Source organism: Gekko japonicus, unplaced genomic scaffold (assembly GCF_001447785.1).
Source record: "Gekko japonicus isolate JY-2015 unplaced genomic scaffold, Gekko_japonicus_V1.1 scaffold1644, whole genome shotgun sequence".
NCBI lineage: Eukaryota > Metazoa > Chordata > Lepidosauria > Squamata > Gekkonidae > Gekko > Gekko japonicus.
Genome location: NW_015160261.1, coordinates 299,680 through 325,271, shown reverse-complemented (window position 1 = coordinate 325,271; position 25,592 = coordinate 299,680). Strand labels below are relative to the sequence as shown.

Below are 25,592 nucleotides of genomic sequence, written 5' to 3'. Positions count from 1 at the left end.
AATTGTTGGAAACTTAGTTAATTACTTTTTAAGTCTTCATGATTTCAGATTAAAGCTTGAAAAACTGAATACAACAGAAGCTAATTTTCCATTTACCAAAAGTCAAATGTACTAGAGCATCTGTGCATCTACAGCTGTAGCAGGGAACGGATAGCTTCCCCCCCCCCCCCAGGCTCTTGCATGGACCTTTAAAATATATTTTAATTATTAGAACCAACTCTGTCCTACTTGCAGAATAGGAGTGAACTGCAGCCACAATCCTCAAGTCAGTACACATGGCATGTTGCTTAAACCAGTACTTTGGATTGGCTTTCAGAAACCCAAAGACCTGAGATATGTGCTTTTATTGTATTGCTTATGGACTTCATGCACCAACTAGAGATTATGTTGTTTTGAAATCAACATGCGTTTCAGATACCGCCTCATGAAGCTTCATCATGCAGCATCTTTTTTCTTACTATCCATTTTAGAATAAAATGTACATTGTTGGCTGGTAAGTGTTTCAAAATCACTTTCTTCTTTACTTGTCAACCAAGGTCTAATTTGAGAATTCTGTTTTCTGTGCAGCACTTGATAAGATTGCGAGCACCTCCACGGTTGCAGTATCATCAAGTATTTTCAGAGAAATGCAGAATCATTTACTTGGTTCTGGGGGGAAAGTAAGGAAGAAAGTGTTTTTCTCATGTGATTTTGAAATACGTTTTCTCTACACATGTTCCATTTATTACCTCAAACATGCATATAAAGCTGTTAAGGATGAAGATACTGTTTTTAATAACACAGAACATCCTGTCCTGGAACTCCAGAGATATTCTAAGAAAAGCCCTGTTTTTTTCAGTTTCCAAGGCCAAATTAGCTCCCTTCTTGCAAAAATACAATAGAAGGGGAAAAGACATTATTTTTTTTAACTTTTTTCTAACGTATACTTTTCATGTGCTTTGGATTTGATGAAAATATAATCACTTGTCATAAGAAGATAGCAGATATGGTTGGAGTCATCTTTTGTGAGATAAACTGAGAAAAATAAAGCACCTTTAAAATTTATTTTAATCCTAGGGAGAAATTTGGGATTTTTGTAGCTGTGCATTGAAATGGTTTGTTTCTTGAATTCAGAATATCTGCAGACTAACTAGCCACATATAACCATTCTCTTCATGTCAGAGGTCTCATTCATATGCTCAGCTTTTTTTTAAAAAAATTGTAACACAGGTGGTAAATCACCTGTCTGGTATGCAGTACTTCAAGCACTATAGTAGTTATTAGGACCAGTAATAAGAGCTGTGGTTCATAGGATAGTAGTTATGTGGCTAGAGGTGTTCTAATATGTACATTGCAAGGGCTCACTTCCCCTAGAAAATGATGGGAAGGAGCTAGGGCAAGGATCAAGCTTGGCAGTTAGGTGAATGTAATAAGTACCTAGGGAGAAGGGGTGGGATCTGGCTCTCCATCTGACAGTTTCAATAACAAGATGTCATGGTGAAATGAACGTCTTCCCTCTGCTCACCATGCATCTGGAGATTAGTCATGCTGACTTGAAATACTGGAAGTCCAGGCTTTGTCTTCCTCAACATACTCCAAAATGCCTTCAATGTAGCCTGCTTCTGAAGGATATTTTTTGGGGTGGGTGGGATGGATATTCACACCAATATTCTAAGACACATGGAAAGGAAACATTTCAGGAGTTCAGCAACAACTCCACGAGCCATAGCAGAAAACACCCATTTTCATCCAGTCATACCACTATGAGATGCCATGTTACCAACAACATGCTAAACATTTCTTTGTTTCAGGATGATTGCGTGAGGTAGGATTCAGCCACCAGTGCAGCTGCACTGTTTCTCAGAGATCAGGTGATTACAAATAACCCAAAAAAGGTTTTGTTAGAGAATTCTTGGGTTGTAAAAAATTGTACCTGAAAACAAGGGAGCTGCCTCCCTAGTTAAAGTCAAAAAAGCTGTGGGCTTGGATGGTATTATTTGATAAATCCACATTAGTCGTTCTACTGATCTTAAATGACAGCCCCACCTTTTCATTATAGAACAGGCTCAAGTACAGTTCTTTTTTTAACAAGGAGTTAGTAACTTGAACTGACTTTTGCAATAGTAATTAGACTAGATTTTTACTAGATTTTTTGTTGTGTAAAAAGCAGCAAGGTTGCATTTTTTAGAAGCCAGCACTTGTGATTACTCATGTGTTTAACAAAACCCTCATCTTCTTGGCACATAGATCAGATCTGATCGTGATAAAAGCCTTTCCCTGCGCTATAGTGTTACTGGGCCAGGAGCTGATCAGCCCCCAACGGGTATCTTCATCATCAACCCCATCACAGGTCAACTGTCGGTGACAAAACCATTAGATCGGGAACAAATAGCTTCTTTCCACGTAAGTTGTGAACTCTGAACTAGATTTTTAAATCAAAGTTCTTGACATCTGCTTTGAATTTGGATGGCACATCTGGCACAGTTTTCTCAGTTTTAGATGTAAAGTGTTTGTACGGGATCTTTATTTCTAGACGTCGTTCCTTTTCATATAAAATAACAGGAGTTCCTGGTAACTTGAATTTTACTGGAAGAATCAGATAAAATAGAAGAAATAATTATGCCTATTTTGTATTTTCAGTTTCTCACTGTTACAAACTTTAAAAGTTGGCAAAAGTTAGTAATAATATATGTTTAATAAAATATATAACATGCAGTCGAGTTGCAACCGCTTCATGGAAACCCCTTCCATGGACGTTCCAGGCATGAGAAGAGCGGAGCAATTTTGCCACTGCCTTCCTCTGCATAGCAAGCTCAGTCTTCCTTGGTGGTTTCCCATCCAAATTCTGACTGGCCAACCCTGCTGAGCTCCCGAGCTCAGACATTCCTGGGCAAAGTTGAACTATTCGGGCTACTACTTTTTTTAACGTAATAGCCTTATCTAAATTTAAAATTGTGACAGTTATAATTTAAAACAGAGAAAATTGGAATTATTTTGACATTCAGTTGGAGCAATTCTTAAATCTTTTGAGGGCATTACAGCTATAAAATACAGTCATAACGTATTGGAGAATGAGATAAATATAGTGTAGGGGGCGAAAGCAAAAAAACTTGCATGTATGAATGTGCACATAGTTAATATTAAGTGAGTGCAAAATTTATTGTTTGATGTTGAGAAAGTTTGTTCTAAAGCAAAACCTTGTTTTACTACCTTTGGGCATTGTGGGGGTTTAGTTCTTAGAGGGCTGTGTGGTTTATTCCTTCAGTTTGCTTATTTTTTTAAAGCTTCAAGTGTGCTGAAGTGACCCAAGACATGGTAAAAAAGCAAATGCTGAAATAAATCAAGTTAATGGAGTTCCATTTAAAATGTCCTGTCAGCAACACTAATTACCGTGCTGATGACATGTTTTGCAAGTTTTCTCAATTCTTAATGACTTTTGCAGCTGAGGGCACACGCCGTGGATGTAAATGGAAACCAGGTGGAAAATCCCATTGACATTGTTATTAATGTCATTGATATGAATGACAATAGACCAGAGTTCTTACACCAGGTTTGGAATGGGACAGTCCCTGAAGGATCAAAGCCAGGTAAAATACTGGGACATTTTCAGTTATTTGGTATTTTATTTTTAGCAATAAGATGGTAACTGTGGTTTTCCTTGGCATCTCCCACTGAAAATACGAGACAACAATATTGGGTTTAATTAGTTTATTCAGTTAATGAATTAATTATGCAAATCTAGATCATAGCATTAAATATGCTAGCATATTTAAATGGACAGGCTGTGCTAGGCAGCCTGGCAATGTTAGCCTTTGATGGGCAGACCCACCCTGACTCCAGACTTGCCCTGCATCTTCCACTGGTCTCGTTTATTATCACCTGCACACAATGTGCCGAGAGGTGCCCAGCACCATCCCCTTCCCTTGATGTGTCGTGCAACCACTACCAGGTTCAGAAAGATGTTGCTCAGCACTAAGAACACTCCTCCCCACCCACTCCTCACTGCACTGGACAGTGATGCACTGTTTCAAACCCCCCACCCTTCATTGCTGCTGATGCCTCAGGGTGCTTGCCGATCATCCCTACCTGTTGTGATCAGCCCGCCCTATCCCTGCCAAACTAGTTATGGCCTAAACAGTCCACAGGCCAAGCCTATTTAAACCCTCTTACCCCAGCGTCAAGAAGCAGTCGAAAAAAGGCCACCTCGAAAGCCAAACAGAGGAGCCTCCCAAAATTCCTGCTAGGCCCAAAAGGCAACTGACTAATCCCATGATGCTAAAGGGAGGGAGGGTGGGTGAAAAGCCTGCATGGTGGAGGCGTGGTCAGAATATATGAGGCCAAATCACTCCTCCTGATTAGCTGCTTCAGCAATCTAATAACATTTTGTCCCTTTCTTGTCTCTAGGGGGCCAAACCAAACCGATCCCTAACATTGCCATGAATCCCACCACTGTTAAGGTTTTTGCTGCAGTCTTCCCCATGAAATAAGACCACTCCACATCAGGCGCTTTACTGGAGAAGGAGTGCTTTACAGAGCAATCCTGAGCCATGCCCATGCTGCAGCAGCCAGCAGTAGCACAGGGGTGGCGGTGCTAGTCAGATTCCTAAGGGGCAAGTTACACTTCAGCACAGCGAGGGGGAAGTGTAGCTGGCTGCTTGTGAGGGCACGCCCATGGCAATTCCGCCACAGCATGGCCTTGTGGTGTAGTGTCAAGGTGGGGGCAGGACGAGGGGTGGAGGACTTTGGGTCAACGGGAGCAGCCAATCCCAGGGGCAGATGCCATTGCATGCCACAGCTAGGGGGCAGGGAAGGGCGGCTCAGGAGAGTCCCATTCTCTGCCCCTACCCTGCTCCCCTGACAGAGACCCACGGTGATGACAGGCATGTGGTCACCGTCATTTGTTGTTCCTGCATGCTGCCATGGTGAGGACCCCCAAATCTTACCCTCCTGAATATTTGGAGCCCTCCTGCTGCAGTGGCTCTCCCCCCACCATTGGCTCAGTGAACCCCTGTGATTCCCCTGTCTCCTCAGTGCTACTTGCACAGATGCCTGCCCCCACCCATGGGTGCCAGAGGACCCCCCTTCTAGAGCAGACACACATTTAGGGGCCTCATCCATTTGCTCATTTTCTTAATGACCCTTCCCCCCCCCCCAGTGGCTTGCATCATTTCCCTCCGTTTCATGCACACAACAACCCCATGAGGTTGTTCAGGCTGAGAGTGCATATCTTTGTCAAGGTCACCCACCTAGATTCCATGGTACAAGGGGGGAATGGAATCTGGGTCTCCCAGGTCCAGCCTCACACTCTCACTGCCGTGATAGGCCAGCTTATTCACCCAGACCATCCTCTGGCCCCTCCCCCCTTTATACAGAAGCCTGAGCAAGGGAACCTGTCTGTGTGCCTGGGTCCTTGCTATGTATGGCCAGTGGGACCTGCGCAACCCTCTCGTCCACCCACAGCACCTGAGAGCCCTCCCTCTGAGACATGTCCCCAGGAAGCCCATGGGAGAGTGGCGGGGTCGGGAAGAAGTGGGGTAAGGAGGGGTATGGAGCTCCAGTCGTGTAATAGAAACCAAGCAGCAAAGACACAGATGTGGCACAACATAGGCTTTATTGCACTGGAATCCATGGCAAGGGGTGAGGACTCCGTCCACTTTCACTCCAGGGACTGAGGATCCCCGGCATGGCATGCGCCTAAGTGGAATGGCATTGCAGGTGGAACTTTGAAGGGCTTGCTGGGCGCAGTGCTTCCCTTCAAGAGGAGGGATGGAAAAGTGGACTGAGCAGAGGGGGGGGGAGCGGGACTTGCCACACCCACAAGTCCCTCTCTTAAATCTCCACCTGCAATACAGAAAAATAGAGTCATGGCAACCGGGCACAAGTGCCAGGCCACCCTCAGCTATGGATGTCTTATCCTGACAGGGTCTGCAAATGCAGGTCTGGGGGGGGGGGGCTTGCCATGAACCCCCCTTCAGGCGCATGATGGAACCAGCCAACTCACACCTGTCCTGTGTTGAAGTGCTCCCGAATTGCTTGCAGTCCATCCACCACAGCAGCTGATTCTGCAAGGAAATTAGTTGAAGGGACACTTGCCAAGCTGGTTCACATACAGTGGAGCAGCTGCCATACCCACCTCCCAACCACAGACACGTCCTATGCTCTGCCGAGGGTAGGAACCGGGTAAATGGCAGAGCATTCTTCCCCTCCCCAGATCTGGAAAACTTCCCAGGGAACTTTTCCCATGTGCCACCCCACACCTGAACTCAATGCTGGACTTGAGTGCAGGAGACACTTTCATGGCACCCAGCCTTAAGCAGGGGGGGGGGCAGGTTTGGGATCCTTGCCCTTGCTTACCTGACAATGTCTGGTTGCCCCTGTGGGTCAAGCCTCCAACAGTGGGGTATCTGTAAAGGGTTATGAAATGGAAGAGGTCAGTCACAGAGTACAGATTTTGCTCACCTCCTTGGGTGCCAGCACCAAGTGCTTGCCCTGTAGTGCAAAGTGTCCTCTCTGTACTTCTGCCATCACCAAAGTGCCTCACCACTTTCTCGAAGTCCACATGGCAGGGAGCTCCAACACAGACTTCTATGCCACATGCTCTAATTACTGAGTTGTAAGAGGTCCCAGCGGAAGTATTTGTAGGAGGGGGGAGGCCCAATTAGGTGCTGGGGAGGGGGCTTGGCCACCGTGGCAAGGGAGATGATTGGCTGACCCTGTAGTTGGCATCCTGAGCTCCTCCGAGCCTAATGGGCGAGGCTGCAGCAGCAGGGTAGGACTTGGTTTTCAAGTGCAATGTATGGTCTACGCCATGTTTTGTGTTGGCATGACTTTTCACCTCTGGGCCTTCCCAGGCTGAAAGAGCTCAGGGAGCTGACTCGGCAGGGAGGATGGGGTAAAAATCAAATAAATAAATAATTCTGACTTACAACCATACCAGCACAGGGGCCTATGCATCAGCTGCGCTGCTGGGGCCCGCCGCTGGCGCCCACAAGCAACAGAGCCCCACTGGGGGCCTGCACTATTGTAAGTGGCCTTTACATAGGCATATCTCGGACATATGCCGACACACAGGTCAGTTGGCTCCCTGTTCTTATACTTTCACACACACCCTTAGGATTGCTCTGCTTGTCAAGGAGAGGTAGTAGCTATTGTATATGTAGTGTTTCATGGAAAAAATCTGAGCTTCTCTGTCTAGTTGAGTATAGATGCTGATATACCAGCTCTAAGTAGGGAGTTGTATTTGGGGGGCTGAAGTGCTACTCCTGTATTAAATTTACAGAAGTAGAAGCAGCCTCACACCTCATTACCTTGTGATGATATCATCGTGCTCAGTAAATCATAACTTGCTGTTGAACTGTGGTCTGGTAAGCCACACCTCTGAGTAGATAATCAGAGGAATAGCCAAACTAAGCAGACACTCCTTAATGAGTGATAATAATGTAGCAAATTTAAGATTATTCAAGGTATGTTATACATATCATCCTCGCAACAGCTTTCCAAGTGAATACTACCTTAGGGACAGTATTATTATCTCTATATTGCAGATTATTACCTTGCATACTGGATTTTATTCTCTATTTTCTTTAGTAGAACCACTTCAGTATGTGTAACCAAAACAGCCCCTCACACACACACTAATTCCCTAAACTCCAGTTTATATAGCCATTTAAAATAAATTTCCTGAAAGCATATTTTTAACATGTTCAACATTTTAAAAGGGGCTTTTAAATATAGGCTTACATTTCTAAACCATTATTTTCAAAAATAATAATCTTGATTTATTTGGAAATACACATACACACTCCAAATCAGAGCCAAAAAGTTTTCTTTAAAATCCTAAATCTTCCTGTGTAGAAGGTATGTTAGCCTGATAGGTTTCCTTTCCAGTCATCCTCAGTCTTTCAGATATGTGTCTACATGTACAAAACGAAGCCATGTCCTCTCTTAATTTCCCATTGTAACCTTGTGACATGGCCTTTCAGTCTCTTGAAAAACATAATGTACCACTATCAAATTCCAATAGCTGTCATTACTGTAAAAGTCAACTTTGTAAAGGGAATTATATAGCAACTAAAAATACTGTTTATTTCTGCTAGCTTCTGTTGAACTGGCAAGCATTTTTTACCACAAAATCAACATGTACCCCCTTTGCTTATGCACAATGATACTCATCTGAGCTGAGTCAGGAATACAGTTATCTAAATGTGAGAGTTTACACATTCATTAAAATCGTTATGTAGTGGAATAGCATCATTGCCAGGAGAATGCTTTAACCAATAAGTGAGTTCGGGTATTTTATAAACACAGTTGTTTTTATCTTCTGGGGCCCAATCTCATTAGTTGTGGGCCTTGGTATAGTGTGAGTTTTAAAACAAGAGAAAGAATGTGAAGTGTTTAGTCAGAGGAAGTAAATGTTTGGAGCTTCTGTGTGACCTTGTACAAACTAAGTCAACTGTTTATTTAACCCTGAAGATTATTTTATTTTGTCCTTAGGAACCTATGTAATGACTGTCACTGCTATTGATGCTGATGACCCAAATGTATTGAATGGAATGCTGAGATACAGAATCTTGTCCCAGGCCCCAAGCACCCCCTCTCCAAATATGTTTACAATCAACAATGAAACAGGCGATATTATTACAGTTGCTGCTGGGCTTGACAGAGAGGTAAGGCGGGTCTTGTGTTGCAAAGTTTTACATATGGGCCTAATATTCCTGGCTAACAATATGACATGCCCTTATGGATGCTTTAGCAGGTGATGCTAAAGTTGTTACTACTGTATAGCATGCCAGAGTTAAGGCCACTTGGGTATTCCAGAATCATTTTCAGCTCGAAGCCTTGCTGTGTTCCCTTTCATATGACCCTGCTGAGAGCTTTTGGAGAAATGATAGATTACTATTTTTTTCACATTTTATTAACCTCATTTCAGGTTATTAAATCTGAAAGCTGTTTATTATTAACAAATGTGCTTAATCGGTTTGTTTGCTCACCTTAATTTTATTCATGAAAGAATTTTTTTAAATGGTTCTTATTTACTTCATTTATGGAATGTGTAGCCCTCAGATTTTCTTTGCTTGATGTGGCTTGAGAAAGAATATTAACAAAGCCAGCATCAACCCCAGATTTCCCCACTGTGCTGTATAGATCTTCTTCGTGGTCTCTGTGCATCACACCTATGGGATTATGCGCCTGTGCTGATCCGAATCGGTGGTATGCAAAGCTCACAAAGGGATTTTCACGCCTCCCTCCCAGGCATGCACGGGAACCCCACTGCGCATGCCCAAGGAGACGGGGCGCGGACATCCCGCCAGTTCTCTTCTGACCGCCGCACTGTTAACAGCTTGTTTTCTGCCGGTTGGTGAAGAAGCGTTCTTTTCCTCTCACGAGAGATTATCCAAATCGTTCTTCTTTTTCCTTTACTACGTTTATTTCGTTCTTTACCAAAAAATACTTTTTCTGAGGGCCACCAGCCCTCAGGCGGTTTCCTGCCTCCCCCCCCCCCCCCCGGGGAAACCCCCGAGGTAAAATTTACTTCGCCTCATATGAGAGCCCTCTTTTCTTTTCGGGGCCATTTTTGCTGTTTTATGGCCGAAAAGTGAGGGTGTTTTAAATTGTGTGTTGACGGTGGCAGCAAACTTGCCCCCTATGACAACCACACACTCTGCATTCTCTGCCTAGGAGAAACGCATCGCCCAGACGCTTGCCGCCATTGCACAAAGTTCTCGAATGAGACCCGCAAAAACAGAGCTGCAAGGCTTCGAGTGGCACTTTGGGAGTCCGCACTGACCCCCCTGCCTGCCAGAAAGATGTTGGCTGAGACCCCTTCTGACCAACCGACAACACTCCTGTCGACATTGGGAGGTGCACCGGCATCGACCCCCGTTCACCGTGCAAAGTTGGCATCAGATGGGGAGCCATCTTCTAAGCACTCGGCATCAAACAAGGCCTCTTCCACCTCTACGCCGGCTAAAAAGAAGAAAAAAGAGAAGCACTTGAAAGCTAAGTCTTCTTTTACTGGTACTGTGCGTAAGTCTCAGAGTCTGAGCGGCGAGAAAGTACAAAAGGGCTCTGCAATTACTCCTCTTCAGCGGTCGCAACCCGACATCAAGGACTCCTCCATACCAGAGCTGCTTATGATTGAGTTACTGGACTCACTCATTGGGCAACTGAACCCCCCAGTATTGGAGGTCCTCGTCTATACCGGACTGATCTCGGCCTCGCCATGGGATGTCGATGACATTGTCCCACGTAGGCCCCGTACAGAACACTCTTCTTTGGCTGTTTCTTAGGCAAGCGATCGATCTTGGCCGGACTCTCGATATTGACAATCCAGATCGCCCAGACGCGAGGGACATCGATATCAATCTGAAGAGTGCCTTGGGTACTGTCATTCCATACCCATGCTCTCGTACACGCCCAGACAGGAATTGAGACCACATTCCCCGACCTATTTCGACCCACCTGGAGCCGTAATGAAACCAAGAGCGAGGACAAAAGGGTTTAAAGGGGGCAGCCTTTAAACCCTTTTGTCCTCGCTCTTGGTTTCATTACGGCTCCAGGCGTCAATACAGTAAACTGTCGCTTGACGAAGGCTACAGACCACGTCGGTCTCCGTCTGCAAACAGGCAGCAGTACCAGACCAGGCAAAGATATGGTTCTGGACAGCAACTTGTCAGACCTAAACAACCTAAACCCGGCAAGCAGGGCCTTTGACTTCCACCTGTCTACCTCTTCCTGCCCTACCCGCCTCCATCCGTATCTGCAGGCCTGGGCCACCATTATATCGGACCGATGGGTCCTTTCCATCTTAGCCAACGTCTATTCCATCGAATTCATGGAACTCCCACCTCTTCCTGTTGTCATCACCACTCCCCCATCGTCATTCCTCCTCGAAGAGGTCGCCACACTTCTGTCGAAAGGTGCTATGGAACCCGTGCCTCTAGATCAACAGGGACTCGGTTTTTATTCCTGGTACTTCATAGTGCCCAAGAGGGACGGTGGGCAGAAGCCGATCTTAGACCTCCGTGGCCTCAATGCCTATATACAATACCGGAAATTCAAAATGACACCCCTACCAGTCATTCTGCCTCTCCTGTCCCAAGGATGCTGGGTGGCCACCCTCGACCTCGAGGATGCCTATTTCTACTTAGCTATCCACCCCTCCCATCAAAAATACCTCCAGTTTGCGATAGGAGGCAATCACTACCAATACAGGAGTCTGCGGTTTGGCCTCAGCACGGCCCCATGGGTCTGCACCAAGACGATGATGGTCGTTGTGGCACATCTCCGCCTCTGTGGCCTGACAGTGTTCCCGTATCTAGATGACTGGCTTCTGGTCGCACCTTCCAGGGATCTTCTTGTTCACCATATATCCCAGGCCCTCAATATCCTTCCTTGCCTCGGTCTCCAGGTCAACCACAAAAAGTCACAGCTGGTTCCTTCTCAAAGAGTGCAGTTCATAGGGGCGATACTGAACTCCAGAGAAGGCAGAGCTTTCCTGCCTCAGGATGGGGCCCTAACCCTGAATGCTCTTGTGGAACAAGTTCGGCTCCAGGACACATCATCTGCTTTCCAGATTCAACGCCTTCTGGACCTGATGGCAGCTACAACTGCTGTCCTCCGTTTTACGAGGCTGCGAATGCGTCTACTCCAGCTGTGGTTCATACGGCACTTCAAGCCTCTACAGATGTCCCAGTCACTTCGTCTCTCTCCGCCAGAGAAGGCACGCGACTCCCTTCTCTGGTGGACACGGTCAGACAACCTGATGCAGGGTGTCCCTTTCCATCCCCATGCTCCTGGTCTCACCCTTACGACCGATGCCTCGCTGTGGATCTGGGGAGCCCACCTCAACGGCCTCTCCGTAGGTCACAAGTGGGATTCCATGACCTCAAGAAAACACATCAATTTTCTGGAACTTTTGGCAATCAAACTAGCCCTCCAATGTTTCCAGCCTCTTCTCACGGGAAAATGCATGACTGTATTTACCAACAATATGACGGCCCTCAGTTATGTCAACAGGCAGGGTGGAACGGTCTCCCACAGTCTCTGCCTCCTGGTTCTCGACCTTTGGGCCTGGTGCATACCACTGCACATCTTTCCCATTGCCTCACACATCGCTGGCAAGGCCAGTGTGCATGTGGACCTTCTCAGCAGGGGTCTCTCTCAGCGTCACGACTGGGAGCTGAACTGAACCTACCTACGTCCCGTGTTTCAAAACTGGGGTACACCTCACGTCGATGTCTTCGCCCCCAGGTGCAATTCAAAGTGCAACCTGTTCTGCTGCAGGGGAGCACAAGATCCCAAGGCCTTTGGAGACAGGCTCCTTTACCCATGGGACAACAACTTCCTGTATATGTTTTCCCCCTCTGCTGCTGAGGATGGTCCAAAGACTCATGGGGGTCCACATGAGATGCATCCTGATCGCCCCCTGGTGGCCGAGGCAACCTTGGTTCGCCAACCTCTTCTCACTGACCAAGGCTCACCATACTCTCCCACAGGTGCCAGATCTGCTCCTCGCGGAGGGAGGAGCTCTGCTGTTCCACGAGGTACACAAACTCAAGCTAACAGCTTATCTCGTGGACAATTAACATTCTCAGATAGAATCACCACTGTGCTACTCAATGCCAGGCAGGATTCTACAAGACGTTCCTACAGGGGAAAGTGGGCTCATTTCTTAGCTTCCGTACAGCCCTCGGGCGTGCCCCCGGCTTCTGTCAGGATTGACCAGGTCTTAGAATTTCTGCTTTCGCTGGCAGAGAAGGGCCTCTCGCACTCCTCAATCAGGGTGTATTTGTCGGTTATTTCTGCCTATCATCCGGGCTTCAACGGTTTCTCCGTTTTTTCTCACCCGGTCTCAAAGACGTTTCTTAAGGATCTCCTCCACCTATATCCACCGATCCATTCACCGGTACCCTTGTGGGACTTGCCGATGGCACTACGCCATCTGATGGGACGGCCTTTTGAACCTATGACAACTTGTGAGCTAAAGCATGCAGCATGGAAAACTGCCTTTCTCATTGCCATTACCTCAGCCAGGAGGGTGGGCGAACTCGTGGCCCTTCGTCATGACCCACCCTTTCTTACCTTCCTACTGGATGGTGTGAGACTGGTGCCCGACTTCTTGTTCCTGCCTAAAGTGGTCTCCGAGTTCTACCACAGCTCAGAGATCTTCTTGCGAAACTTCTTTCCTAACCCGAAAGATGGACAACAGCATCTCCTCCATGCACTAGATGTTAGGAGGGCGCTACTTTTTTATCTGGACAGAACAAGTTCAAGTAGGAGGGACAATCACTTTTTTGTCTCCTACTCCAGTCACTCCACAAGACAAAAGATCTCGGCACAACGTCTCTCCAAATGGATTGTGGAGACTATTAAGCTGTGCTACCAGTTGGCTAAACGCCCGTTGCCTTTGCCTGTGCGAGCGCACTCCACAAGATCCATGGCTACATCTACAGCCTTCTTGAAGGGTACTTCCCTATCGGTGATCTGTGGGGCTGTGACATGGTCTATTCCGAACACCTTCATCAAGCACTATGCTGTTGATGTTCGTGAATGCCACAGAGTGGACCTTGGTCACTTAGTCCTTTTGTCAGCAGAGCATTGAATTTGCGACAGCTCCCATCTCCAGGTGAGCCACTGCTTTTCAATCTCCCATAGGTGTGATGCACAGAGACCACGAAGAAGATAAACAGGTTGCTTACCTGTAACTGATGATCTTCGAGTGGTCATCTGTGCAGTCACACCACCCGCCCATCCTTCCCCACTGCTGTCGCTTCAGTACTTTTCTCCGGTTATTGACATGACAGCGCCGTGGTCAGAAGGAACTGTGGCGGGATGTCCATGCCCTGCCTCCTTGGGCATGCGCAGTGGGGTTCCCGCACATGCCTGGGAGGGAGGCGCGAAAATCCCTTTGTGAGCTTTGCATACCACAATTTGGATCAGCGCAAGCGCATAATCCCATAGGTGTGACTGCACAAATGACCACTCGAAGATCATCAGTTACAGGTAAGCAACCTGTTTTTGACTACGCTAGGTGTGGAAACAACAAAGAGTATGTTGTGTTTTTATGCTGTCTCTGACAGGTTGGAGATTATATATACATATAAAATGAGATACCACTGACTTGCAATACAGCATATCTCACACAATAGTTTGGGTTGAGTGCAGGACTGGGTCCAGTGGAAAGAACAGGCGGAGAGCGAAGCAAGAAAAATCAGCCGTACTTGTATCACAGTATAGGCATAGCCTAAAGTCTTCTTTACCAGAGAAATCCCACTCACCCCTGCAAATAATTTTTGAGTCCCACTGCTATTTCTAAGACACTGACAACTCAGGATCAGATGGAGATCCACCCTTATGCTATCACTAGGGATTTCTTGCCAGAAAGGTTCTACTCATGCTTCGAATCTGGCAAATTGCCACATTTGGAGTGAGTGAGGAAGAAATATTCTCTCAGATAATCTTAGCAATGATCCTCTGAGGATTTGTCTTCCCCCTGGGCTGTGGCTTAATTCATTTAGTGTTCTCAGTCTGTTCACTCATTAAGCACCCTTTGTAGAAAAATAATTGTTGTCTTTTGACACACAACATATTCAGAACATGATTCAAATGAGAATTTTTTGTGGAGGGGGAAGTAACTGTTTCTCAAGGAAAGGTGTTTTTCTTCTAAATATATTCATTTTCACATGCATACACACAAACCCTCCAACAATAAAACACTATAGGCAGTAATGTTTCAAAATAATAACAAAGTGCTTATCTTTACCAGTTTTCTGCATGGAGGATGAAGTGACTTTTGTTTAAGAATATAATCCCACCAATCTAAGAAGTATTAAATTGCTCAATTCTGAACCAAAAGTAGATGGGAAAGTAATATTTGTTTACACTTGACAGTGTACAATCTGAATAAAGCCAGAAATTACCATGGTGTCCTTAGGAAAAGCTGTTTAAAACTGATTTTTCTACTGTTACAGATATATATAAATCCTTAAATGAGAGCATTTCTTTCTTTAAAATGGAGTGAGCTTCTGGCTCAGTTGCAACAGTGATTTAGGAATATGCATTCCCAAGTACCAGAGGTTGGTTTTAACAAAAGAAAAAGCAACTGAAGTTGGCAGTGCTATTGGGGGGGGGGTATCTAGTTTGTATTGTTTAACATTTACGGAAATAATTAGAGTTCGGGTTTCTGTTCCAGTAACGGTTACTCATTCCTGTTAGCCCTGCTTGCACCAGTTTCCATAGTGATACTGAGGTTGTCACTAAGTTGTTACCCTTGAGCTTCCCCCAACAAAGCTCCGACAATTTGAATCATTTGCCCAAGAATGTGCCCTTCCGTATTCTGTTCTCATGAACCTTTTCTTAGCACTCATCCCTGATTCAGTTTGAACGGCTGCACAGCATTTCTGTTTTTTAAATGTGAGACCAATTTTTAAAAAATCCACTATGTAACAAGATGGTGTTCATTTGCTATTCAAGGTAACAGTGTTGCATGTATTGTTGTAAGCCATTCAAAACCGAATCTTCAAGGAGTTTAATGCAGTTAGATAAAGCCTGTTGTCATAAACCTAGCACTTCCCAGTTCAAGTGATGTTAACTAGAATGAGCAGCATGATAAGCTCATTGCATAGCAAAGCACATTTTTATTGAACACCTGCTGTCCTGTTGGAGTGTTGGCTCTGTTTGTAACTCCTGTTGGTGTCATTTTGTGTTTTTTAGAAAGTACAACAGTATACATTAATAATTCAAGCTACAGACATGGAAGGAAATCCAACATATGGTCTTTCAAACACAGCAACTGCTGTCATTACAGTGACAGATGTCAATGACAATCCTCCAGAGTTCACTGCCATGATTGTAAGTCTACGGGAAAGAAAGAGGATGAAGTTTGTGAATGGCCTTTACTTTAAAAAAAAAAAAAAGCTTTTGCTGATTAGACCAAATAGATTGAACATGTTTCGGACTTTATTAGATGTTCTAGAAGATTGCACTGCCTTGACTGAAGTCTTAGTTGCCCCTCAAAGGACCCTGAAATTAGCTCTAACCCCAGTATTCTAGCTGATGAAGAAAATCAAATGATTTTTCAGAATAGCTTGAGAAGAACTTCTGAGCTTGAAAGCTCATGTTACTGTACGGTAGTGGCAACCTGCCAGGTTGTTTTCCTGTACCAAAGTACTACTGGCCAGAAAGCATTATTATCTGTTATTTGGGTCACAGTGAATTAAGCTGGCCATTAGGGCTCCTTGGCGTGGCTGAATGGTAATCTCGTGATGATTGCATGTTGCTGCTGCACTTGTTGGCTTGTGTGTAATATTGTGTACCTTTGTATTGCAGTTCTATGGTGAAGTCCCTGAAAATAGAGTGGATGTTATAGTTGCTAATCTAACTGTAACGGATAAGGACCAGCCACACACTCCTGCCTGGAATGCAATGTATCGAATGACTAGTGGAGATCCCTCAGGCAGGTTTGCCATCTTTACTGATCCAAACAGTAATGATGGTTTGGTTACTGTTGTAAAGGTAAGTGGTACAACTCAACAAATTATGCAGAGGCAAACAAATAGTAGACCACTGAGTAAACTCCTGCAGTTATATCTAAATAGCAGAAGAGGAATAGATATATCAAGATACACACACACACACACACACACACACACAAGGACTTCCGGGACAGTCACTTCATTTTCTCTTGTATCTGCATCTCCACAGTATGTCTTCTTTTTGTCTCCCGGGTAGCCATAATATCCTCTCCCTTCTCCGTGCTCCCTTCTTCCATTCCTACACACTAGCCTACCTGTCTTTTTATCTGTCCCCATACTTTAACTCTATTTATTATTTATTTACTTCATTTATGCCCCACCTTTCTTCTCAGTGGGAACCCAAAACAGCTTCCATCACTCTCCTCTCTTCCATTTTATCCTCACAACAGCCCTGTGTGATAGATTCGTTAGAGAGAGAGAGTGACAAGTTGAGTGGTAGCAAGTCACCCAGTGGTTGCTGGCAGACCCTACCCTCATGAGTCCTCCCGCAAAGGCAAAAACAGCTCTGGAAAGGCCCTGCCCCCTCTGCCACCAGGTCTTGAAGGCTGGCAATACAGTCATGGTTGCCTAGCAACAGCCACCAAGGGCATCCATTTTTTAAAGCTACAGAAGCTCCTTCTATCATTTTGGGGGGGGTCTAACACTCCCTCCATGTTTTTATTATTTATTTATTCAGTCAATTTCTACCCCGCCCTCCCCGCCAAAGCAGCCTCTTAAAAATGAGACATTGAAAGCAGAGGTGATGTTTTGTTGCACGAGTGCCCGCTTATTTACAAAGTTCACTGGAGTGTTCCAGAAAATGCATAGTAAAATAAAAACACTCACAAGAACCATAATGGATTGGTTGTTTGTAAAAGTTCAGCCCCATTGTCTCTTGAAGCCTTCAGTGATGAGCACAGCATACCTGTGAGAGAAATAATCAGTGAAAGTAGAATCTGTGACGAACTGAAAAAACTTTCTGAAAAGGAACAGCTAATTGTTTTAATGGGACCAAAAAAAATTTCATAGCAGCTTCCAAACATTTTTTACTCCAGTCATCTTTGGACAACCCATCCTTAGATATCTTCAATGTTTAGCTCCAGCACAGAATGTCAAGGAAGGAACCCACAGGGATATAATGAAGTAGCAGCAGCACTCCTGATGGATATTCCACTGGACAGGATTGTGGATGAATGGAAACTTCTTAAACTTAAAGATGAAACTGCCACATAGATATGTACTGGAATCAGTTCTTTGAAAAGACAAACCGATTTGGAGATCCCAAATACCCACTGGTTACCAAGGTGGTGAAATCAGCATTATCGTTATTGCATGGTAGTGCAGACATAGAAAGAGAGTTTTCAAAATCTGGATGCATTTTGACCAATGAAAGGGCCAGGATATCAGAGAGAACTTTGAATGCCCACCTAGTGGTCAAAGAAACTTTATATCATGTATACGAAAACAAGGTATACCGTGTTAATACCACACAGGAGCTCTTACAGATGGCACAAGCAGCTTTTGTTCATTACAAGCAATATTGTGATGAACACCATGTCATTAAAGAGAAGGAGCAAAAAAGAAAGGGAAAAGGCAGAGGAGTTCAAAATGTTTAAGAAGATAGTGAAAAGAATAGTATACAACAGAAGGAAGCAAAACTGAAAAAGCTGAGACAACAGAATGAGAAGAGGATGATTGTTCGAACGTTGCTAAGTGATGCAACCAAACGTGTAAAGGAGACTGCTGAGAAAAAGGATATTGTGGGATTCAACATGGCACAGCTCATGCTAGAAGGAGTGCGGAAAGCAATGGAAGAAGAGGACAAGAAAAAAAATGCTTGTGGATGCAGTGCAGAAAACTGTTGAGAAACTACAGTTTGTTAATACCTTCTTTTTTATCAGAAAACCAAAGATAAACTAAAAGCAAATACAAGTCTTACTTACAGTAATTATGTTTTGTTGTCTTAATGATTACTTTGTGTGGTTTTTAATAGGTTTTGCTGTTTTATTATCTGTAATATGTGATTATTTTAAAAAATGGAATTTTTTTGCCTTAAATTTTGTACAATAATGAAAACATTTAAAAGGTATGTGATGGCTGACTATGGATATGGTGAAGGCCAGATAGTTTTACTTTTAAAACGCTAGCTTATCAAGAGGCTGACATTAAATTGTTCAGTAATTTGTCAGTTTCTTGTCAGTATTTGGACAGTCTTTTAAAATTTTGGTCAGTAAAATCAGTATTTTTGATCCTCTGACTAGTTTCCACCTCTGAAAATACAGCATCACAACTGCTTTCCAATAGTGTGTATTTGTTGCTGATGCAATTCATGTACATAAGGATGTGACTGAGCATAAGTCCTCAGTGACAGTATTGTTACCAGTCATCCAGAAGAACAGCACAACATGAAATCCATCATTGATCCCAGGGAGGGCCACATTCTAGTTTGGGAAGTCATGGAAAACTAGATGAACATGAATATAATTCTTTCAGTACACTTGAGTTGCTCCTCTGAAAGACAGTCCTGTTCAAGGAGAGTTTTGCCATTGATTTCAGTGGAATGTGATTTATGGCCCAAGAGAAGAATACATGTTTCCAGTCTCTGTAAATGTACTTTTTCAAGAGTACCAATTGTAGAAGGATCTACTAGTAAGAAGCACATTATTATGTTTTGTATTGTATTTATGCGCAAATCATCTACTCCACAGTTATAAATTAGAATGCTCTGAAATAGAAAACAAAACAGAGATACAGAAATTAAACCAAATATCTATAAAGAGAGGCAAATGAAGGCCTACAGATTATAATTTTCCTGAGGTAGCTCAGTTTGTTTCAAATTAAATTCTTTGTTTTAAACATGTCAGAATATAGGGGGAAAGGTAAAACTAGGTAAATAAATTAAATGTGGTGGAAACTCCCCAGAGAAGCACGAAGCCCTTATTAGAAGTAATCCCAGTTAATGACTCCTGAAGGAGTTGTATTGTATTTGGTAAGCAATCCTTCACCCATCTACATGAACAGCCATTTGATTTTAGCAGTATAACCAGATTTTTTCAGCATTTTTATCATCTTCCATTTGGTCATGGAACAGTAAAAGTTTTGATATCCAGCACTTGATTTTCCAGAACTCTCATTTAACAGACATTGCCCATAGGGCAAATTTCTCCTCCTCAGCCACCATACACCTGTATGTTCATTGTACACCCACTCCCATCTCTCCAGCCAGCTTCTGATGGCCAATGCTGTCAGCTGATGTCATCCTCAGGTGACTCCTCCCTTAAGCCTGCCCGCTCTGCTGCTGCATAGGATACCTCCAAGGCTCAGGTGGAGGGTTCTGCCAGCCATAGAGAGTATCACCCCAGCATTCCAGTGGGGTGAAGTCTGGTCACAGTTGGTTTCTCTGGGCAGGGAATGGGCAGAGCAGTAAGGTTGAATATCTGGCACATTTGACTAACCAACAACCCCCATTCCTCATGAGTGTTGGATGACAAAGCTTTACTGTATAACTGAACAAGTTGTCCTTGTGTTCTTAGAAACCTGTTAAAAAAAGACATCTGGGGTTGTTACATTAGTATTCTTAATCTTTACACAATTAAGCAACAATCTGCCTCCAAGAGGTTGACCAGGCAGCAACATCTTATGCTTTCAGGTAGTGATTACATCTATGAATGCAGGGAGGTGCTCGGTGCACCCGTGAACATTTTTGTACACCTGTATGGTCTTTGGGGAACTGTTCTGCAGACACTTCATCTTCCTTCAGACTAGGTCCACGAGTCAAAGTGAAGCATCAGTTGATCAACAATCCATATTTCAGCACAAAAACATGCTGTGGATTCTCTGTTCTTGTGTCTACTTTTTATTTTTGAACTACTCATTCCTAACTCGAACACATGAGTGAACATTGTAAGGTGAACCCTCTCTTTTTTCTTTAAATGGGACAGGCATGAGCATTTATTTTGCTTCACTAAGTTGTCTACTGCATCAGAGATTCAGCATCTAGTCATGGTGTACAGGATAAGCTCCTGTTCACTGTTCAGATGAGGTACGAACACAGACTCACAGCAAGTCAGTGTTCAATTTGCATCTTCCCAGGTAGAACCCAGCTTGTTGCAAGAATCTTGAAAACCAGTAGAGCAGATTGGAGGATTTACTGCTCCATTCCAGTGTGCAAATGAGACTTCCAGAGAATTAATAGTTCCAAACAGCAAATGAGACTTCCAGAGAATTAATAACTCCAAACAGGACACGGTGCAAAAGACAATTCGGGGGTAAGCTTATGCTTACTGCACACAGCATTGTCAGGACACTTAAGCACACTTGGGGGAAAGTGTATATTATTTTCCTCTTATGCTAGAAATACCTTTGGTATGCCAACAGGTTGTATGTTGAAATTGTTGAAACATTTTGGAGTCCATGACTGCTGCAACTACTGACGTATTTCTTATATTGTTTTTGGCAGCCTATCGACTTTGAAACCAATAGGATGTTTGTACTCACAGTAGCTGCAGAAAACCAAGTGCCTTTGGCAAAAGGAATTCAGCATCCTCCCCAATCAACAGCAACTGTATCAATTTCAGTCATTGATGTGAACGAGAGTCCGTATTTTGTCCCAGACCCAAAGATTGAGCGTAAAGAGGAAGGGCTGCCTGCTGGTACCGTCTTAACAACTTTCACTGCTCAGGACCCAGATCGTTACATGCCACAGACTGCTCTAAGGTATGACAGACTTATTCCCCTGCTTGCTTATACATAGGGACATCCTGTAGTATGTAACCCATGTAACGTAACAGAATCTTAAAAACCATTTACCACAGCAGGTAGTTCAATTAATTTCTGTATACCTCTTCACCTGCTTAACTCTTGGGTAGACCTTAGAGGTCTCTGTGGCTTTGTAGGTCCTTATAGCACAGCAATCCTCAAAACTGATTAAAGCCTTCTGCTTTAAATGATGCCTAAATATCTTATTTCTAGATGAATTGGAATTCTAGGTCAAATACATAAATGTTACCAGCTTTCCATAACAAATGCTTAGTTGGTGCTGCTGAAAATTTAAATGATTCGTGTGGGCAGTAAAGGGAATGCTTTCTTCTGGTGGTCGCTGTGTCCTTTCTGTGGTTACACTTCCATTCGTCTGCAAGACCAGGAGTTGGGCAGTACATAGGTGCTGAGATTATTAAATCCAGTCGTGTATGAGATTGTGATTAATTAGTGGCTGATAAAATCAGACATTAATTACAGTAATGTGTATTACTTGATTAGGGTAGGATTGTGAATATGTATTTGCCTTGAAAGAGCTGGGAAAATTTGAACACATTTTGCACAGGTACTGTGAACACGATTAAGAGTGCTGTGAATGTGTTCAAGGTCAGCTAACATATTATATAAATACAAAAAAAATTATAACCAGAAGTGTGGTTGTTAAGAAATAATGAGAAATTTGAGAACCGGAAGTTAGTTCAATTTATTCCAGGTTTATTATTATTGAATAAGAGTTTTATTTATTTATTGCCCCCCGGGGGGATTTTTATTGCATTTTCTATAAACTACAAACTACAACGAAAAAATAGGGAGGGAACACCTACATCTATGGAGAAAGGAAAGAAAACCACTACTAACTAAAACCCAAGTATAGGAGATCATTACATCCGCTTATATGTTAGTCTAAAATGCTTACATTACTTTTTTTTTAAGTACCCGAGGGTACACTTTTATTATTTTTTCCATTATATACTACAGACATACAAACATACATACAAACAACCCCCATCTACCCCCCACAACATATAACATATAACAAGAGACTTTTTCATTTCTTCTGCTTGTTAGATTTCTAAATTCATTATCTATTTTACTCCACTAAGCTTATCTTTTCTGTGTTCTCAAATTACTACAGTTCTCAAAATACTACTGCATTTACATTATACCAATCGTAGAATCTGTACCGGGTCTCATCTCAAGTGTCAGTTTGTCATTTTCCGCCGTTTCAAATATTTTGTTCACGTACTCTTGTTTCGTTGGTATTTCCAATGTTTTCCAATATTTGGCATATACTATTCTTGCAGCTGTCGACATATGAACTATCAAATACCTATCTGCTTTATCAAAGTCTTTCGGAAATATATTCAATAACAGTATCTCTGGAGTAAACGGTATATTAGTTCTTATTATTTTTTCCATTATCTCATGAATCCATCTCCAGTACCTCTTTATAACATCACATAACCACCACATGTGATAAAAAGAACCAATCTTATTTTTACATTTCCAACATTTGTCAGAGCAATTAACATTTTGTTTAGCTAATCTATCTGGTGTAATATACCATCTATAAAACATCTTATACATATTCTCTTTATACGACACAGCATTAGTTAATTTTATATTTTTCCGCCAAATCTGCTCCCACTCTTCAAAATTAATATTACGGCCTATATTCGGGGCCCACATAATCATATTTTTTTCACCATTTCATCAACCATCACATCGTCCAATAAAATCTTATATATTTTCTTCATCACTTTGTTTTCTGCTGTTAAAACAGTTTCTTCCAGCTTGGTTATTTTATTATTAAAACCTAGTTTCTTATCCTTCAAATATATCGATTCCAGTTGCGCTTTCTTCCACCAGGATAATTGTTCTGGTAATTTCAAATTGTCTTTTTTATCCAAAATATCCTGGTATCTTAACGATTCTTCTCCCACATATACATTAGGTAAGGTAAATGCCTCTAAAGGTATAATCAGTCTTGATCTTTTAGTATAAAAATTTTTATGTATAGGCACATACATAAAAACAAATAAAAAATAAAATGCTTACATTACATTGAACATAGTCGATTAAGCTAAATTATTTATCTTTTTAACCTTTTTTAACTGTTTAAAGACAACCCCAAGAGCATCATTTATATCACATGCTTTAAGGCACCATTCAGAGTCCATCAGCCTTCACTTTGCTTTATCTTTTCTAATCCTCAATTGGTATTCTTGTTTAGGAGCAGCCACCCCCTTTTCTGAAGCAGAATCCTCGCCGGAAGACACAGAGTCCAGTTCACCACTAGATTTCTTCTTTAGCGTCCTCAGATGGTTCTCCCAGTTGCAATCTCAGGAACTCACGCGCTTTGGAAACAGAGTCAAATTTTTCTTTTTTGTCCTGCAGTTTGAAAATTACGCCTTCAGGTGTTAACCATCTGTAGGAAATGCTGATTGTTTGTAAAAAAAAAAAAAAAGGATTGTCTTTATACTTCTTCCTCTTCTTCCTTATTTCAAATGGGATGTCTTTTAAAACCCTGATGGTGTTGCCTCCAATTTTCAAAGGTGTTCCTGTAGTTGCTTTCAGGATAGAATCCCTCATGTGTCTCTTCACTATCTCACCAGGCAGATTATTTTTCTTGATGTAGACAGAATAGGCCCTATAGACCACATCCATTTCGCTTATAAGGTATTCCGCTTTTAAATATGTAACTGGAGCTAATGTATCACTTAGAAGTTGTTTTAGATTCTCGTCTTTTACTTCAGGGACCCCTTGGAACCGGAGGACCAGGTTAGCTTTCTCCATTTGTAGTTGTAAAAGTTGAGATTCATCCGAAGCTTGCTTCCTTTATAGCATTTGCACCTTTTTCTTGACTTTTTTAGAGTTGGCATCTATTTCCTTTACTTTCTCAGCTGTTTGCTCCATCTTTTTTTGTAGTTTCAGACAGTTGGAGCTGCTGAGTTGCAAAGTTCTGATTTAGAGTTGTCAGCTGCTGATTGATGTTAGTCATCTGGTCAAGTAGAGGGTGCAAAGAGTCCACCAAAAGTTTAGAGAACTCATAAGAACATAAGGGACGCCAATGTTGGATCAGGCCAAAGGCCCATCCAGTCCAACACTGTGTCACACAGTGGCCAGAAATACCAGTGCCATCAGGAGGTCCACCAGTGGGGCCAGGACATCAGTGGTCTCTTCTGGTCATGGGCTCATGCTCCCTGGTGGTTTCACTTTTGGCTGTTTGTCTCGCTCCGCTTTTTTCCACGCCATTTTTATGGATTGTTTACTTTTGACAAAACTTGCTAAAGTCTCTGAAATTCGCCCAAAACCTATCCGCGCTCTGGTAAGGTTCTTAAAACAGATTTCAACGCTTTTAATTCCGTCCCCCCCTTGCTAAATTGCTTTTTAGTTCATGCATATGGGAGGGGCCCCTCGCCCGCTCACTTCACTCACTTTTCTCGCTGTTCTCAGCGGGGGAACTTTCTTTTTAAGTTGCTGGTGTTTCGCTTTCACTCGACTCACTGTTCGTTGTTGGTCATACGACCTTGCTCAAAATGCGTTTTAAACACTCGATCTCCGACGCTTCTCCCGGTCAGCGGCTCTAGTTCCATTCAGACACATAACGGCAGGACCGTCGGGGCGGAAGAGCACCTCAATTCCCAGCATCGCACTGGTGAAGAGGCCACCCTTCAAATGCCCCATGGCTAGGAGCCTTTCACAAAGGCTCCGGGGGGGGGGGGGGTGAAAAAACGTCCCCCCCACCCACCCGCCCGAATCTTCAAACCCCACAGCGCGGGGGGGGGGGGTAATGAACAATCGTCCCCCCTCCTAACAGCTAGAGCGCAGATCGCGCCCCCGGGAAGTCCGGGAGGTGCGTCTGCCAGCGTGTCGCCATAAACCGGAAGTCTCGAATAAGAGTATAATTTGATGAACACACTTGCTCTGCCTTCATGAACTAGCTATTCCCTGATCTACTCCCAACCCTTTCATTCAGTCCACTTTTTTTTTACATCTCTGTACGTCCCTCTCTACAGATTCTAAATTAGCTTCAGCTTCCCAGGACTGCTCTTCTTCCTTGCTTTCAGTTAGGATCAGTCTGGGTTGAATGTATCTCTGCGTATAAGAGTGTGCAAAGTTAGCTATACTCTGATGCTATTTGAGGACTGGAGCCCCATATTCATCCTTAGCTGAACCCCAGTTGGATAACATTTCTATGAAACATTTTAAATACAATGAAGTTCATTCAGGTGGTGAACAGATGATATATGTCTGTATTCATGGGACTAACGTTTCAGCCAGTGATGTAACATTTATATATAATCTGTATAGCTGTTTCTCAAGTGTGTCCCCTATCTG

The 25,592-nt window shown here is 43.3% G+C and overlaps 1 protein-coding gene across 1 annotated transcript in view; it reads left to right on the top strand.

Moving 5' to 3' along the window:
* The window catches only part of CDH2 (cadherin 2), a 106,160-nt gene that overhangs the window by 48,174 nt on the left and 32,394 nt on the right, over positions 1-25,592 (top strand). Inside the window, exons 4-9 of the mRNA XM_015414779.1 lie at positions 2,227-2,382; positions 3,422-3,566; positions 8,473-8,645; positions 15,694-15,831; positions 16,309-16,494; positions 20,953-21,209. Of these exons, the coding sequence (XP_015270265.1) occupies positions 2,227-2,382; positions 3,422-3,566; positions 8,473-8,645; positions 15,694-15,831; positions 16,309-16,494; positions 20,953-21,209 (1,055 nt within the window). The remainder of the gene's footprint in view (positions 1-2,226; positions 2,383-3,421; positions 3,567-8,472; positions 8,646-15,693; positions 15,832-16,308; positions 16,495-20,952; positions 21,210-25,592) is intronic.